The following is an 18,751-nucleotide window of genomic DNA, read 5'->3' as shown; positions in this document are numbered from 1 at the left end:
GGATCTACCTGTGTGTCAGGCTGTAGGAGGGATCTCACTTAGGACAGGGGAGGGATCTACCTGTCTGTCAGGCTGTAGGAGGGATCTCACTTAGGACGGGGGAGGGATCTACCTGTGTGTCAGGCTGTAGGAGGGATCTCACTTAGGACGGGGGAGGGATCTACCTGTGTGTCAGGCTGTAGGAGGGATCTCACTTAGGACGGGGGAGGGATCTACCTGTCTGTCATCTAAAACAATCCAGGCTGTGAGAAGGCACAGCATCGCAGTGCTAGAGGCGTCACTACATTTACATTTACATTTAAGTCATTTAGCAGACGCTCTTATCCAGAGCGACTTACACAGACTCTGGTTCAATCCCAGGCTTGGTCTTAGCCGGCCGCGACTGGGAGACCCAGGCGGGGCACAATTGGCCCAGCGTCGTTGGGGGAGGGTTTGGCCTGCCCGGGATGTCCTTGACCCATCTCTCTAGCGACTCCTTGTGGCAGGCCGGGCGCCTGCAAGCTGACTACGGTCGCCAGCTGTACGGTGTTTCCTCCGACACATTGGTGCGGATGGCTCCCAGGTTAAGCGAGCAGTGCGGCTTGGCCGGGTCGTGTTTCGGAGGATGCATGGCTCTCAACTTTGGCCTCTCCCGAGTCCCTACGGGAGTTGCAGCTATGAGACAAGACTAACTACCAATTGGATATCACGAAATTGGGGAGAAAAAAAAGGGGTAAAAAGTAATATATATTTTTTCCAAAGCTGGTCACCACGTGGTTCAGCCAGCTATTGCGTGCCAGCGTTGTGGCACACAGGGAAAGGCTAACTAGTGTGGCTAAGCCCCTAATGATTCGACTCCCTTGTCCATGGACAAACCCCCACAGATGACCTACGCATATTCATTCAGCTACTTTGCTCCAACTGAACAATCGACTGCAACCGCAAAAAAAAATGTCCCAGGAGTGAAACACCACAGAGCAATAATATCAATATAACCAAGGACAAACAGAAAGACAAAACGGACATCGCTCCTAGAGGGAGAGAACAGTCTTAAGAGCATTTCTCATTCCTTCTCTAAGTGAGCGAGAATGACTTCTAGATCTGATGAATGCTTTGTACCTGCAGAAAGGATACTGGGTAAGAGATCTGATCAAGGACGGTAGAAACAGAAAGACAAAACGGACATCGCTCCTAGCGGGAGAGAACAGTCTTAAGAGCATTTCTCATTCCTTCTCTAAGTGAGCGAGAATGACTTCTAGATCTGATGAATGCTTTGTACCTGCAGAAAGGATACTGGGTAAGAGATCTGATCAAGGACGGTACAAACAGAAAGCACAGACAAAACGGACATCGCTCCTAGAGGGAGAGAACAGTCTTAAGAGCATTTCTCATTCCTTCTCTAAGTGAGCGAGAATGACTTCTAGATCTGATGAATGCTTTGTACCTGCAGAAAGGATACTGGGTAAGAGATCTGATCTTGTCATTAAAACGCCATAAGAGACTGGGCTGTTCCTCAGGCTCAGAGACAAATTACCACGGACTAGCATGACAGTCATATTGTCTTTGTCTAATGCACCGTGGGCTTCCTTGCATTCCTCTTACAAAGGCTGATGCAAATCATTTATCCATACAATATTTCTACCAAGTGTGCTGATATTTAACTAAATCTTCAGGTATACTGGATGTGCATCCAGTTAGTGCTGATATTTAACAAAATCTTCTGGTATACTGGATGTGCATCCAGTTAGTGCTGATATTTAACTAAATCTTCAGGTATATTAGATGTGCATCCAGTTAGTGTAAATATCAATACAAAAATACAGTATGTGAATTATAATAATGTAAAGTTAATTTTCTGTCTTACCTGCATATCAAGCACTGAATCAACTGTACCCCCCTTTTACAGAACCTCCTGTACTGAAGGCCCACAATGCTTGTTCTGTTGTCTGATATTAATAACCGATTTATGACTTGTCCTCTGTCCTCGTTCAGGGGGGCAGTAGCACAGTTCCTGTTCTTGCCCTGCTCTCTCTAATAAGACCAACCACACGCCACAGTTCCTGTTCTTGCCCTGCTCTCTCTAATAAGACCAACCACACGCCACAGTTCCTGTTCTTGCCCTGCTCTCTCTAATAAGACCAACCACACGCCACAGTTCCTGTTCTTGCCCTGCTCTCTCTAATAAGACCAACCACACGCCACAGTTCCTGTTCTTGCCCTGCTCTCTCTAATAAGACCAACCACACGCCACAGTTCCTGTTCTTACCCTGCTCTCTCTAATAAGACCAACCACACGCCACAGGCAACCAAGACTCTCCAATTCTCTGATTCCATTGATGCCTAGCGAGCTCATAACCGCAAAGCAAATCGATGTCGTGCTATTATCTACTCTTCTATTTCCTTTAATCAAGAAAATAGACATTTGACATACAGTACGAGCCTATCTGATCATAATGATTATTACTGCCAGATACACATTTCAGAATCTCCTAAAAGAGCCACAAGATGATGCTTTTCCTTACAACAAGAGATCCTACTCTCTGTGGACAATTTGAACTGAATTGAATGAATTCAAAATTATTAACAAAAATTCTGTCGTTGATCCTCAGATTTTTTTGGGAAGCCATGAATAAAATCACAATTAAAAGAAGATAATAATGATAATAATAATAATAATAATAATAATAATAATAACAATAATAATAATAATAACAATAATAATAATAATAATAATAATAATAATAATGATAATAATAATAATAATAATAATAATAATATTAATAATAATAATAATAATAATAATAATAACAATAATAACAATAATAATAATAATAATAATAATACAAATAATAATAACAATAATAATAATAATAATAATAATAATAATAATAACAATAATAATAACAATAATAATAATAATAATAATAATAATAATAATGATAATAATAATAATAATAATAACAATAATAATAATAATAATAATAATAATAATAATAATAATAATAATAATAATCATAATCATAATCATAATCGGAAAAGAGTGTTCTCTCAACAAACACTTGGCAGAATCTGCCATCCATCGAGTTAGACTCAACCATTACTTCCAGGTAGCTACTACTCTTTTCAAAGTCACGAGAGAACTAAATCTATTGATAAGACAGAGAGCAGAATCTGCCATCCATCGAGTTAGACTCAACCATTACTTCCAGGTAGCTACTACTCTTTTCAAAGTCACGAGAGAACTAAATCTATTGATAAGACAGAGAGCAGAATCTGCCATCCATCGAGTTAGACTCAACCATTACTTCCAGGTAGCTACTATTCTTTTCAAAGTCACGAGAGAACTAAATCTATTGATAAGACAGAGAGCAGAATCTGCCATCCATCGAGTTAGACTCAACCATTACTTCCAGGTAGCTACTACTCTTTTCAAAGTCACGAGAGAACTAAATCTATTGATAAGACAGAGAGCAGAATCTGCCATCCATCGAGTTAGACTCAACCATTACTTCCAGGTAGCTACTACTCTTTTCAAAGTCACGAGAGAACTAAATCTATTGATAAGACAGAGAGCAGAATCTGCCATCCATCGAGTTAGACTCAACCATTACTTCCAGGTAGCTACTACTCTTTTCAAAGTCACGAGAGAACTAAATCTATTGATAAGACAGAGAACAGAATCTGCCATCCATCGAGTTAGACTCAACCATTACTTCCAGGTAGCTACTACTCTTTTCAAAGTCACGAGAGAACTAAATCTATTGATAAGACAGAGAGCAGAATCTGCCATCCATCGAGTTAGACTCAACCATTACTTCCAGGTAGCTACTACTCTTTTCAAAGTCACGAGAGAACTAAATCTATTGATAAGACAGAGAGCAGAATCTGCCATCCATCGAGTTAGACTCAACCATTACTTCCATGGTAATCGACCCAGTCGTCTACTGACCAACAAGCTACGCAGTATTGATCAATTAGTCAATATTGCAACTATTGAATTTGAAATCAGGTGAATTACTATCAGAACCAAAATGTATTAACCAAAGATTCTCCCCAATTTTAATAAAGAATTGTACACCTCTGATTGTAAATCCACACCAAGCCAGATCAAATTAAATTAAATTTTATTTGTCACATACACATGGTTAGCAGATGTTAATGCGAGTGTAGCGAAATGCTTGTGCTTCTAGTTCCGACCGTGCAGTAATATCTAACAAGTAATCCAACAAAGCAGTTTACAAAAAAAAAGATATAAGAACTCCTCTTCTCTCAACTGAGGAAGCCGGCTTGCTGGAAGCCCACGTCTCCGTGAAATCAAAAGGGCATATTGGATAGCATGAATAAAGGCAAATGACCTGCTTGTGATGGTATTCCTCCTGAGGTCTATTTAACATTTTGGAAACAATTAGGTTGAAATCATTAACTCAGCCGTTCCCAACGGTTCATTTGGGACGTAAATAGAGCACTAATTTGGCTGTTATAAAAAACAATAAGAAGGTACGGATGCCCCCTATCTTTGACAAACACAGATTGGTACATCTGGACTAAAGAAGATGTGTTAAAAAAATACTATTATCCTCAGATATCCTCCATCATGTATTACATATCTTACATGCTTCATCAGAAATCAAAGCTCCTTTGGGCAGTCCTCTCTCTCGACGCAGAAAAAGCTTTTGATAGACTAGAATGGTCGTATCTTTGGTCGGTTTTGGAACATATGGGACTTGGCTCCAATTGTATTCATATGATTAAAATACTATATACCAACCCCTCAGCCATAGCAATAAGAAGGCAATACATGCTTTGTTCCATTCAGAATAACTATAAGTATCAAGCAAGGTGATCCCATCTCACTTTTGCTCAAGTTATAAAAAAATCTAACCAAATCTGCCCTATGGAATCTCTACTTATGGAATCCCAATAGATGCCCATTTTAAATATTAGGGAATAGATATTTCCTTCCTTAGATAAAACCATTGCCAGAAACACTCAATTCAATTTGGCCTCATTTGATTCACTAATATCTCAGTTGCTCTAACCAGACAAATATCTTTTGTCAAAATGAATATATTGCCACGGCTGAATTTCTGTACTTCATTGCTTCCCTTTATCTCCCTGTTCTGGCTTTTGGGATAAAATCCACAGCGTGATTTAAACACTACCCGCAAAACACCTCAACATCAACAATGAAGAGGTGACTCCAGGATGCTGGCCTTCTAGGCAGAGTTCCTCTGTCCAGTCTCAACATCAACAATGAAGAGGTGACTCCAGGATGCTGGCCTTCTAGGCAGAGTTCCACTGTCCAGTCTCAACATCAACAATGAAGAGGTGACTCCAGGATGCTGGCCTTCTAGGCAGAGTTCCTCTGTCCAGTCTCAACATCAACAATGAAGAGGTGACTCCAGGATGCTGGCCTTCTATGCAGAGTTCCACTGTCCAGTCTCAACATCAACAATGAAGGGGTGACTCCAGGATGCTGGCCTTCTAGGCAGAGTTCCACTGTCCAGTCTCAACATCAACAATGAAGAGGTGACTCCAGGATGCTGGCCTTCTAGGCAGAGTTCCACTGTCCAGTCTCAACATCAACAATGAAGAGGTGACTCCAGGATGCTGGCCTTCTAGGCAGAGTTCCACTGTCCAGTCTCAACATCAACAATGAAGAGGTGACTCCAGGATGCTGGCCTTCTAGGCAGAGTTCCACTGTCCAGTCTCAACATCAACAATGAAGAGGTGACTCCAGGATGCTGGCCTTCTAGGCAGAGTTCCACTGTCCAGTCTCAACATCAACAATGAAGAGGTGACTCCAGGATGCTGGCCTTCTAGGCAGAGTTCCACTGTCCAGTCTCAACATCAACAATGAAGAGGTGACTCCAGGATGCTGGCCTTCTAGGCAGAGTTCCACTGTCCAGTCTCAACATCAACAATGAAGAGGTGACTCCAGGATGCTGGCCTTCTAGGCAGAGTTCCACTGTCCAGTCTCAACATCAACAATGAAGAGGTGACTCCAGGATGCTGGCCTTCTAGGCAGAGTTCCACTGTCCAGTCTCAACATCAACAATGAAGAGGTGACTCCAGGATGCTGGCCTTCTAGGCAGAGTTCCACTGTCCAGTCTCAACATCAACAATGAAGAGGTGACTCCAGGATGCTGGCCTTCTAGGCAGAGTTCCACTGTCCAGTCTCAACATCAACAATGAAGAGGTGACTCCAGGATGCTGGCCTTCTAGGCAGAGTTCCACTGTCCAGTCTCAACATCAACAATGAAGAGGTGACTCCAGGATGCTGGCCTTCTAGGCAGAGTTCCACTGTCCAGTCTCAACATCAACAATGAAGAGGTGACTCCAGGATGCTGGCCTTCTAGGCAGAGTTCCTCTGTCCAGTCTCAACATCAACAATGAAGAGGTGACTCCAGGATGCTGGCCTTCTAGGCAGAGTTCCACTGTCCAGTCTCAACATCAACAATGAAGAGGTGACTCCAGGATGCTGGCCTTCTATGCAGAGTTCCTCTGTCCAGTCTCAACATCAACAATGAAGAGGTGACTCCAGGATGCTGGCCTTCTAGGCAGAGTTCCACTGTCCAGTCTCAACATCAACAATGAAGCGGTGACTCCAGGATGCTGGCCTTCTAGGCAGAGTTCCACTGTCCAGTCTCAACATCAACAATGAAGAGGTGACTCCAGGATGCTGGCCTTCTAGGCAGAGTTCCACTGTCCAGTCTCAACATCAACAATGAAGAGGTGACTCCAGGATGCTGGCCTTCTAGGCAGAGTTCCACTGTCCAGTCTCAACATCAACAATGAAGAGGTGACTCCAGGATGCTGGCCTTCTAGGCAGAGTTCCACTGTCCAGTCTCAACATCAACAATGAAGAGGTGACTCCAGGATGCTGGCCTTCTAGGCAGAGTTCCACTGTCCAGTCTCAACATCAACAATGAAGAGGTGACTCCAGGATGCTGGCCTTCTAGGCAGAGTTCCACTGTCCAGTCTCAACATCAACAATGAAGAGGTGACTCCAGGATGCTGGCCTTCTAGGCAGAGTTCCTCTGTCCAGTCTCAACATCAACAATGAAGAGGTGACTCCAGGATGCTGGCCTTCTAGGCAGAGTTCCACTGTCCAGTCTCAACATCAACAATGAAGAGGTGACTCCAGGATGCTGGCCTTCTATGCAGAGTTCCTCTGTCCAGTCTCAACATCAACAATGAAGAGGTGACTCCAGGATGCTGGCCTTCTAGGCAGAGTTCCACTGTCCAGTCTCAACATCAACAATGAAGAGGTGACTCCAGGATGCTGGCCTTCTAGGCAGAGTTCCACTGTCCAGTCTCAACATCAACAATGAAGAGGTGACTCCAGGATGCTGGCCTTCTAGGCAGAGTTCCACTGTCCAGTCTCAACATCAACAATGAAGAGGTGACTCCAGGATGCTGGCCTTCTAGGCAGAGTTCCACTGTCCAGTCTCAACATCAACAATGAAGAGGTGACTCCAGGATGCTGGCCTTCTAGGCAGAGTTCCACTGTCCAGTCTCAACATCAACAATGAAGAGGTGACTCCAGGATGCTGGCCTTCTAGGCAGAGTTCCTCTGTCCAGTCTCAACATCAACAATGAAGAGGTGACTCCAGGATGCTGGCCTTCTAGGCAGAGTTCCACTGTCCAGTCTCAACATCAACAATGAAGAGGTGACTCCAGGATGCTGGCCTTCTAGGCAGAGTTCCTCTGTCCAGTCTCAACATCAACAATGAAGAGGTGACTCCAGGATGCTGGCCTTCTAGGCAGAGTTCCACTGTCCAGTCTCAACATCAACAATGAAGAGGTGACTCCAGGATGCTGGCCTTCTAGGCAGAGTTCCACTGTCCAGTCTCAACATCAACAATGAAGCGGTGACTCCAGGATGCTGGCCTTCTAGGCAGAGTTCCACTGTCCAGTCTCAACATCAACAATGAAGAGGTGACTCCAGGATGCTGGCCTTCTAGGCAGAGTTCCACTGTCCAGTCTCAACATCAACAATGAAGAGGTGACTCCAGGATGCTGGCCTTCTAGGCAGAGTTCCACTGTCCAGTCTCAACATCAACAATGAAGAGGTGACTCCAGGATGCTGGCCTTCTAGGCAGAGTTCCACTGTCCAGTCTCAACATCAACAATGAAGAGGTGACTCCAGGATGCTGGCCTTCTAGGCAGAGTTCCACTGTCCAGTCTCAACATCAACAATGAAGAGGTGACTCCAGGATGCTGGCCTTCTAGGCAGAGTTCCACTGTCCAGTCTCAACATCAACAATGAAGAGGTGACTCCAGGATGCTGGCCTTCTAGGCAGAGTTCCACTGTCCAGTCTCAACATCAACAATGAAGAGGTGACTCCAGGATGCTGGCCTTCTAGGCAGAGTTCCTCTGTCCAGTCTCAACATCAACAATGAAGAGGTGACTCCAGGATGCTGGCCTTCTAGGCAGAGTTCCACTGTCCAGTCTCAACATCAACAATGAAGAGGTGACTCCAGGATGCTGGCCTTCTATGCAGAGTTCCTCTGTCCAGTCTCAACATCAACAATGAAGAGGTGACTCCAGGATGCTGGCCTTCTAGGCAGAGTTCCACTGTCCAGTCTCAACATCAACAATGAAGTGACTCATCAACAATGAAGAGGTGACTCCAGGATGCTGGCCTTCTATGCAGAGTTCCTCTGTCCAGTCTCAACATCAACAATGAAGAGGTGACTCCAGGATGCTGGCCTTCTAGGCAGAGTTCCACTGTCCAGTCTCAACATCAACAATGAAGAGGTGACTCCAGGATGCTGGCCTTCTAGGCAGAGTTCCACTGTCCAGTCTCAACATCAACAATGAAGAGGTGACTCCAGGATGCTGGCCTTCTAGGCAGAGTTCCACTGTCCAGTCTCAACATCAACAATGAAGAGGTGACTCCAGGATGCTGGCCTTCTAGGCAGAGTTCCACTGTCCAGTCTCAACATCAACAATGAAGAGGTGACTCCAGGATGCTGGCCTTCTAGGCAGAGTTCCACTGTCCAGTCTCAACATCAACAATGAAGAGGTGACTCCAGGATGCTGGCCTTCTAGGCAGAGTTCCACTGTCCAGTCTCAACATCAACAATGAAGAGGTGACTCCAGGATGCTGGCCTTCTAGGCAGAGTTCCACTGTCCAGTCTCAACATCAACAATGAAGAGGTGACTCCAGGATGCTGGCCTTCTAGGCAGAGTTCCACTGTCCAGTCTCAACATCAACAATGAAGAGGTGACTCCAGGATGCTGGCCTTCTAGGCAGAGTTCCACTGTCCAGTCTCAACATCAACAATGAAGAGGTGACTCCAGGATGCTGGCCTTCTAGGCAGAGTTCCACTGTCCAGTCTCAACATCAACAATGAAGAGGTGACTCCAGGATGCTGGCCTTCTAGGCAGAGTTCCACTGTCCAGTCTCAACATCAACAATGAAGAGGTGACTCCAGGATGCTGGCCTTCTAGGCAGAGTTCCACTGTCCAGTCTCAACATCAACAATGAAGAGGTGACTCCAGGATGCTGGCCTTCTAGGCAGAGTTCCACTGTCCAGTCTCAACATCAACAATGAAGAGGTGACTCCAGGATGCTGGCCTTCTATGCAGAGTTCCACTGTCCAGTCTCAACATCAACAATGAAGAGGTGACTCCAGGATGCTGGCCTTCTATGCAGAGTTCCACTGTCCAGTCTCAACATCAACAATGAAGAGGTGACTCCAGGATGCTGGCCTTCTATGCAGAGTTCCACTGTCCAGTCTCAACATCAACAATGAAGAGGTGACTCCAGGATGCTGGCCTTCTAGGCAGAGTTCCACTGTCCAGTCTCAACATCAACAATGAAGAGGTGACTCCAGGATGCTGGCCTTCTATGCAGAGTTCCTCTGTCTAGTGTCTGTTCTTTTGCCCATCTTAATCTTTTCTTTTTATTGGCCAGTCTGAGATATGGATTTTTCATTGCACCTCTGCCTAGAAGGCCAGTCTCCTGGAGTCTCCTCTTCACTGCTGACGTTGAGACTGGTGTTATGCGGGTACTATTTAATGAATCTGCCAGTTGAGTACTTGTGAGGCGTCTGTTTCTCAAACTAGACATTCTAATGTACTTGTCCTCTTGCACAGTTGTGCACCGGGGCCTCCCACTCTTTATATTCTGGTTAGGGCCAGTTTGCTCTGTTCTGTGCACAGCATAGGTGGACACTTTCCGTGGGAATTAACGGGAATATATGGGAATAAACAGAAATATATGCTAATTAATATGAATACCATTTAAATGTAGATATTTTTCTTTGGATATATTTACCATATCATATGCAGACAGAAACAAACATTTTACCTCATCACAAGTAGACATAATTTCAAATTACTAAATCCTTCCAATATATATATTTTTTAATTAAATGAGTTGACTCTTCACATGGGACCATTTCACTGAACAAAAGAAAGAGAATATTGAATGATCCCCAATGATCCATCGCATCTCCCAAAAACAGTTTCAACATGTGTAAAATGATAGTCCAGAAACGAAAGCTTTGGTTGTCTTCCTCTCAAGCTTCCATGTCTTCTCCCTGGACCTCGTCAATGTCCACCTCTTGAACATCAGACTCTGAGGCCTCATCTTCACTGTCACTTTCCAACATTGTTGAGGATGGCTCGTCATCAGGCTCAAAAAGGCTTAAATTTGTCCGGACGGCCATCAATATTTCAACCCTTATATTGGTCAGTCTGTTGCGTGCTTTGGTGTGTGTGTTCCCAAACAAGGACCAGTTGCTCTCTGAGGCGGCTGATGTTGGTGGGATTTGGAGGATGATGGAGGCAACAGGGGAAAGGGCCTCAGATCCACATAGTCCCTTCCATCAGGTGGCTGATTAGATATGTTGGCACGACTGCCATATTGCATCTCCATCCCAAAGCCCTTGCTGGGAAGTGTACTTCGCCAGACTGCCAAGAACCTTGCCCTCATCCAGGCCAATGTGGAGAGACACGGTAGTGATGACACCATGGGCCTTGTTGATCTCTGCACCAGACAGGATGCTCTTGCCAGCGTACTTGTGGTCCAACATGTAAGCTGTGGCGTGTACTGGCTTCAGGCAGAAGTCTTCACGCTTTTTGATGTATTTCATAACTGCAGTTCCCTTTGCTTGGAGCAACAGTGAAGTGGGCAGGGCAGTACGGATTTCTTCTCTTATATCTGCAAGCAGAGTCTGAACATCAGACAGGATGGTATTGTCTCCCTCAATCCGTACAATGGCTGCTGCTATAGGTTTCAGGAGTTTCTGGCTGCTTACCACTCTCTCCCAAAATACATAACCTAGGAGGATCCTCTTGATGGGGCTGTCCATATCGGCAGACTGTGATATGGCCATTTCTTGGAGAGACTCATTCACCTCCAGGACACTGTCAAACATGATGACAACACCACCCCAACAGGTGTTGCTGGGCAGCTTCAATGTGGTGCTCTTATTCTTCTCACTTTGCTTGGTGAGGTAGATTGCTGTTATAACTTGATGACCCTTCACATACCTAACAACTTCCTTGGCTCTCTTGTAGAGTGTATCCATCGTTTTCAGTGCCATGATGTCCTTGAGGAGAAGATTCAATGCATGAACAGCACAGCCAGTGGGTGTGATGTGAGGGCAGGACTCCTCCACTTTAGACCAAGCAGCCTTCATGTTCGCAGCATTTTCTGTCACCAGTGCAAATACCTTCTGTGGTCCAATGTCCTTTATAGACTGCCTTCAGCTCATCTGCAATGTAGAGACCGGTGTGTCTGTTGTTCCTTGTGTCTGTGCTCTTGTAGAATGCTGGTTGAGGGGTGGAGATGATGTAGTTAATTATTCCTGGCCCACGAACATTCGACCACCCATCAGAGATGATTGCAATACAGTCTGCTTTCGCTATGATTTTCTTGACCTTCACTTGAACTCTGCATCCAGCAAATTAGTAGATAAAGCATGTCTGGTTGGAGGGGTGTATGCTGGGTGAAGAACATTCAGAAATCTCTCCAAATACACATTACCTGTGAGCATCACAGGTGAACCAGTTGTATACACAGCTCGAGCAAGACATTCATCAGCATTTCTCTGACTACGTTCCTCCATTGAGTCAAAAAAACTTCTGATTCCAGGAGGACCATGAGCTGTTGCTATCGATATGGTGTCTGATTCACCATTTTCACCTTGAATAGAAGTAGAAGTACTTTTGTCAGAGGTTGCTTGTTGTGAGCGCTGAGGGAACTTTATGCACTTGGCCAGATGATTCTGCATCTTTGTTGCATTCTTCACATATGTGGAGAATTCTTCGCATTCTCCACAGATTTTCCTTCTACATTAGCTGCAGTGAAATGTCTCCACACATCAGATAGTGCCCGTGGCATTTTCCTGTAAAGATTAGGTGGAAAATGAGTTTAAAAAACCCAATACAATTCCATGTACAGATAAATAGTTAAGCAGTTAGATTAAACAAGTCCTTTGTAAGATAAATGTTTTAAAATGAAACATGGAAACAGGTGAATTAACACTCCTCAGTTAGCAGGCTCAAGCAAGCTAAAACCCACATGGTAGCAAAAACTAACTAGCAGGGACAGTTAACAAGTTAGAAATGATTTAAACACACTTTGCCCTAGGCTACTATTTACTAGTTAACAAAAATCATGTATGTCATATAAAATATATTCACCCCACCCAGTATTGTAATCAAAACTTACCAGAAAGCATGTTGTCCTTGGCTCAGACAGTCTAGTAGTGTGGGCTCAATAGCATCTCATTAGTGTGCAAGATCTTGAGAATCAGCTGTCCATGGGATGGAAGAATACACTGTGCATGCAGAGGGTTGCAATTCCATTGAATTGGGGATAGCAACCCTAATCTACACACAATACCTCATAATGACAAAGTGAAAACAGGATTTTTGAAATGTTTGAAAATGTATTAAAACCCAGAAATACCTTATTTACATAAGTATTCAGACCCTTTGCAATGAGACTCGAAATTGAGCTCAGGTGCATCCTGTTTCCATTGAGATGTTTCTACAACTTCATTGGAGTCCACCCATGTTAAATTCAATTGATGGGACATGATTTGGAAAGGCACACAGATGTCTATATTATGTCCCACAGTTGACAGTGCATGTCAGAGCAAAAATCAAGCTATGAGGTCGAAGGAATTATCCGTAGAGCTCAGAGACAGGATTGTGTCACGGCACAGATCTGGGGAAGGATACCAAAAACATTCTGCAGCATTGAAGGTCCCCAAAAACACAGTGGCCTCAATCATTCTTAAATGGAAGAAGTTTGGAACCACTAAAACTCTTCCTAGAGCTGGCCACCCTGCCAATCTGAGTAATCGGGGGAGAAGGTTCTTGGTCAAGGAGGTGACTAAGAACCTGACAATCGCTTTGACAGAGCTCTAGAGTTCCTCTGTGGAGATGGGACAACCATCATGAAGGACAACCATCTCTGCAGCACTCTACCAATCAGGCCTTTATGGTAAAGTGACCAGACGGAAACCACTCCTCAGTAAAAAGCACATGACAGCCCGCTTGGAGTTTGCCAAAAAGCACCTAAAGATTCTCAGACCATGAGAAACAAGATTCTCTGGTCTGATGAAACTCTTTGGCCTGAATGCCAAGCGTCATGTCTGGAGGAAACCTGGCACCATTTCTATGAAGGATCTGAATACTTCCCAAAGGCACAGTAAGACTACTTTTGGAAAGCTCTTATTCTGAGCTAGCCGTTAAAAAAGTATGGTCCACAGATGTAATAGAATCTGAACAACCCTGTTAACTGGAACAGAATATGGAAATATATGACCTTGGCATCCCGTAATCCGAAATATTAACTTAAGTTTGTTCACAGACTGTATTTAACACCAAGGAAACGTTTGACTCCCACCTGTTCACTGTGTCCCCTAAATCAGGTAAGCACATTCCTCCATATGATGTGGGAGTGAGTACCTGCAGTTAAATGCTTCTGGGGAAAAGTTACAAAATTCATTCACAGTATGTTACTTACTGAGTATAGTTTATTGAATCTCTCAATCAATTAGAGATGAGAATTTAGAGATTATTTTTCCTTTTTTTGAGGGGAAGCTTACAGGTTTTATAAATGTATCATTTGAAATGGATAATGTACCTGTATCTCCCCCAACAATAAATAACAAAACAAAGAAAAATTGAGGGAGATTACTGCATTGTAACTGCAGAACTCCAAGGTGATTCAAGTTGGAATTGCAAAATCAGCAGTCAGTCAAGGTGGAATAATTGACCAATCATGTTATTATCCAGTTATTACCGTAAATACATGATATGTATTACTGTACAACCTATTTCTTTCAGCAGTCAGTCAAGGTGGAATAATTGACCAATCATGTTATTATCCAGTTATTACCGTAAATACAGGATATTTATTACTGTACAACCTATTTCTTTCAGCTCAAGAAAATTAACTGATTAGAACACGAGTTTCGATCTACTTTATCACTGTGACTGGCTTGGCACAATCTAAGTTTAGTTGACATCACTAGGCCCTACTTCAGTCCTCTAAGCCCTTGAAAAATGTGCAGCACCTGCCGTGCTGATGGATAACATAACATTGTTCTACTCTGGGGTGCACAGATACAGGATTTAAGCAACGCAATCACTTTCAACAAGAGCTTTTCTCCAATTCTTTTCTTTCAAGGGCAGGAATCTGGAGGAATTGAGGGCAACGGAAGAAAAGAAAGTAAGTTAGTAAACTGTTGCAAGCATATGGATGGACTAAAAGAGTGTACTACTTACTCCATCGATTCAGTAAGCTATTCATATGCATCTTGTGATAGGAGGGATGCACAGTCAGTCCCACAGTGTGTGTAAACACAAGCAAGACCAGCAGAAGTTAGTGCCTTTGTCCAGCAGCTGAGAGAGACCAGACCACAAACATTATGAACACAAAGCCACAGACAGGAGACAACACAACTAAAGGTGATTAAACATGCAAACAAGTGTCACTGTCACACCACAAGATACACATGAAACATTCCACTATTGGTGATAAAACTATTATTGCACTTTCAGTAGGCTGCTTGTGTAATCTGGATGACATAGGGACCTATAAGAGAGCACCTGTTGCATGTTTCAGCGCTTATTCGTGCATGATCACGTTACGGGTATCTTTACGTTACAGACGAGGAAACTACGCATTACCTGCCATAAAAATGTCTAGTATTTTAGGATGGTAGGCTTAATAAATGTGTCAATGATGCAATAAACAGCTGATATATTACGTAACATTTCTAATTTGATTGGGATATGATTTCATTCTAAACTTCACCTATCATTCGAAGGTGTAGACACCTTACTACTACTTACTGCGGCAAACTGTTGTATAGTTGAGCGTTTTCTTCAATGAACTTCCCTGGCTGCGTCGTAGATGAAAATAAATATTTCCCCATAGAGGTTGCGCCAGCTCCGCAACACCTTTAGCGCGTTCGTGCGAGTGTCTCGCAAACAGAGGAAACAATGCCTCAATCCCAATCAGTCACCGTCGGGTTCGGTTGTTGTGCAGAAACTGAACCCACGCAGGTTGATGAAATCAGATTACATGTATGCCTTATCTGTTGCCTCCCTGCAATTACATGACACACTGCCCTTCAACCAACCGGTCACTCGGTAAAAAGTGAGACCAATGACCCCCATCCCCCACCCCACAGACAGCTGCCGCAATGGGAAACTTTCGTATTCCAAAGAACCGTTTGTTTTCATAACCTTTTCACTTCTGTGTTCTGCAAAGCAAGTCTAGATGACCTCCCGGCAATAACTGAACCATTCTTGATTGATTGAATAACATCCCTATTCCACATGCTAAACTAATTCCCCATAAGACATTCAACGAGTTTATTTATACAACTCTTATAATATATTCACCTATTAGGCCTAGACGCATTATTCAGCTAGAGACATTTATTTTTGACCCGAGGCGGTGAATATGCAGAGTCCATATTGTATCATGAAATGGCATAGGACGCCCTCTGGTGGTCATCTTGTGTAACATAAATTGATGTTCATACAGTATGGCCATGAGCTATGATGGCCTGAAAACGTGTGACCAAGTGCTTCAACAATACCCGACAGCAAAGCAACCAGAAATAATGTGACAGAGACGGGTGACATTTCAGAAAGTTAACTGTAATTTACTCAAATAATGAACTGGATACAACAGATTCAATCATTATGAGCTCTTGTTTTGTGAGAAGCTCTGTTATGCTATGACAATTCAATGGTATTTTTATAGTATGTTGGCATGCATTTGGGTAGAGGCACCAAAGCTCTCACGACAATGGATGGCATCATGCTACAGTACATTGTGTGCTATGGACAGTGAAGGTAATCCTTTGCCCTTTCAATAAGATTGGGCAAAGACTGAAACAAAAAACGAAGACGAAATATATGTATAAATACAAATATAATACAGAATTTCGTGGGTTGCATTTAATTCAGCCCTGTAGTCAAACCCAACCTCTTCTATGATATAATGAAGGGGAGGGGAGCACTTTCATGTGGAGTGATAAAATAAGTTGTCATTTCATTTTCTTCCCTCGTTGGCTCAGGGATTCAAACTAGCAACCTTTTCGGTTACAGGCCCAAGCGCTCTAACCGCCGCTTCTGATCTGGACTGAGGTCATAGTTCGTATCTTCTCCTTCATTTTAATATTCCATCATATTATTCCTGAACAGTGAGATGCCCAAACAGGTACTGCCATACCAAGCGGTCAGCTACTGTATACAGAGACCTCATTTAGATACTGTACCATCCAACAACACAGTATATACATGACAGACCAATGACAGGGTGGAGCGCTGCACCACAGAGTGACATTTCGTATGCATAGTAAGTAATAAGTCTTAAAAAACACACAATTCAGATTGTTTAAAGATACAGTAGTGACGTGCAAGAAAGCCCCCCCCCCCAAACAAACAACCTTTGTCATACAGTCAACACGTTGGTGCTGAAAAAAATCTGTATGTTGGAAGCATTAATTGTTGAATTAATGTTGTTTCAAAGATATACTATGGAACCACAAACACAGTCTAACTACGCGTAGCTATCCATACACAAACACCGTCTAACTACGCGTAGCTATCCATACACAAACACCGTCTAACTACGCGTAGCTATCCATACACAAACACAGTCTAACTACGCGTAGCTATCCATACACAAACACAGTCTAACTACGCGTAGCTATCCATACACAAACACCGTCTAACTACGCGTAGCTATCCATACACAAACACCGTCTAACTATCCATACACAAACACCGCGTAGCTATCCATACACAAACACAGCTAACTACGCGTAGCTATCCATACACAAACACAGTCTAACTACGTGTAGCTATCCATACACAAACACCGTCTAACTACGTAGCTATCCATACACAAACACCGCCTAACTACGTGTAGCTATCCATACACAAACACCGTCTAACTACGCGTAGCTATCCATACACAAACACAACTACGCGTAGCTATCCATACACAAACACAGTCTAACTACGCGTAGCTATCCATACACAAACACAGTCTAACTACGCGTAGCTATCCATACACAAACACCGCTAACTACACGCGTAGCTATCCATACACAAACACCGTCTAACTACGCGTAGCTATCCATACACAAACACCGTCTAACTACGCGTAGCTATCCATACACAAACACCGTCTAACTACGCGTAGCTATCCATACACAAACACCGTCTAACTACGTGTATCCATACACAAACACCGCTAACTCCAGCTATCCATACACAAACACCGTCTAACTACGCGTAGCTATCCATACACAAACACCGTCTAACTACACGCGCTAGCTATCCATACACAAACACAGTCTAACTACGTGTAGCTATCCATACACAAACACAGTCTAACTACGTGTAGCTATCCATACACAAACACAGTCTAACTACGCGTAGCTATCCATACACAAACACCGTCTAACTACGCGTAGCTATCCATACACAAACACCGTCTAACTACGCGTAGCTATCCATACACAAACACCGTCTAACTACGCGTAGCTATCCATACACAAACACAGTCTAACTACGCGTAGCTATCCATACACAAACACAGTCTAACTACGCGTAGCTATCCATACACAAACACCGTCTAACTACGCGTAGCTATCCATACACAAACACCGTCTAACTACGTGTAGCTATCCATACACAAACACCGTCTAACTACGTGTAGCTATCCATACACAAACACCGTCTAACTACGTGTAGCTATCCATACACAAACACCGTCTAACTACGTGTAGCTATCCATACACAAACACAGTCTAACTACGTGTAGCTATCCATACACAAACACAGTCTAACTACGTGTAGCTATCCATACACAAACACCGTCTAACTACGTGTAGCTATCCATACACAAACACCGTCTAACTACGTGTAGCTATCCATACACAAACACCGTCTAACTACGTGTAGCTATCCATACACAAACACCGTCTAACTACGTGTAGCTATCCATACACAAACACCGTCTAACTACGTGTAGCTATCCATACACAAACACCGTCTAACTACGTGTAGCTATCCATACACAAACACAGTCTAACTACGTGTAGCTATCCATACACAAACACAGTCTAACTACGCGTAGCTATCCATACACAAACACCGTCTAACTACGCGTAGCTATCCATACACAAACACAGTCTAACTACGCGTAGCTATCCATACACAAACACAGTCTAACTACGCGTAGCTATCCATACACAAACACCGTCTAAC

At 43.5% G+C, this 18,751-nt stretch overlaps 1 protein-coding gene across 2 annotated transcripts in view; it reads right to left on the bottom strand.

Moving 5' to 3' along the window:
- Nucleotides 1-15,608, bottom strand: part of LOC115125735 (dual specificity testis-specific protein kinase 2-like) — a 96,809-nt gene extending 81,201 nt beyond the window's left edge. Inside the window, exons 1-2 of one of the 2 annotated variants that reach the window (XM_065004659.1) lie at nucleotides 15,311-15,608; nucleotides 14,741-14,857 (exon numbers count right to left, since the gene is read on the bottom strand). In XM_065004659.1, coding sequence (XP_064860731.1) covers nucleotides 14,741-14,771 — 31 coding nt within the window. In that variant the 5' untranslated portion in view covers nucleotides 14,772-14,857; nucleotides 15,311-15,608. The remainder of the gene's footprint in view (nucleotides 1-14,740; nucleotides 14,858-15,310) is intronic. The other variant, XM_065004660.1, reaches the window with a different exon arrangement.
- Nucleotides 15,609-18,751: the final 3,143 nt, after the last annotated feature.

Source organism: Oncorhynchus nerka, linkage group LG19 (genome assembly GCF_034236695.1).
Source record: "Oncorhynchus nerka isolate Pitt River linkage group LG19, Oner_Uvic_2.0, whole genome shotgun sequence".
In the NCBI taxonomy this organism is placed as follows: Eukaryota; Metazoa; Chordata; class Actinopteri; order Salmoniformes; family Salmonidae; genus Oncorhynchus; species Oncorhynchus nerka.
Note: the sequence above shows the minus strand (reverse complement) of the source record. Positions and strands in the feature narration are given on the sequence as shown.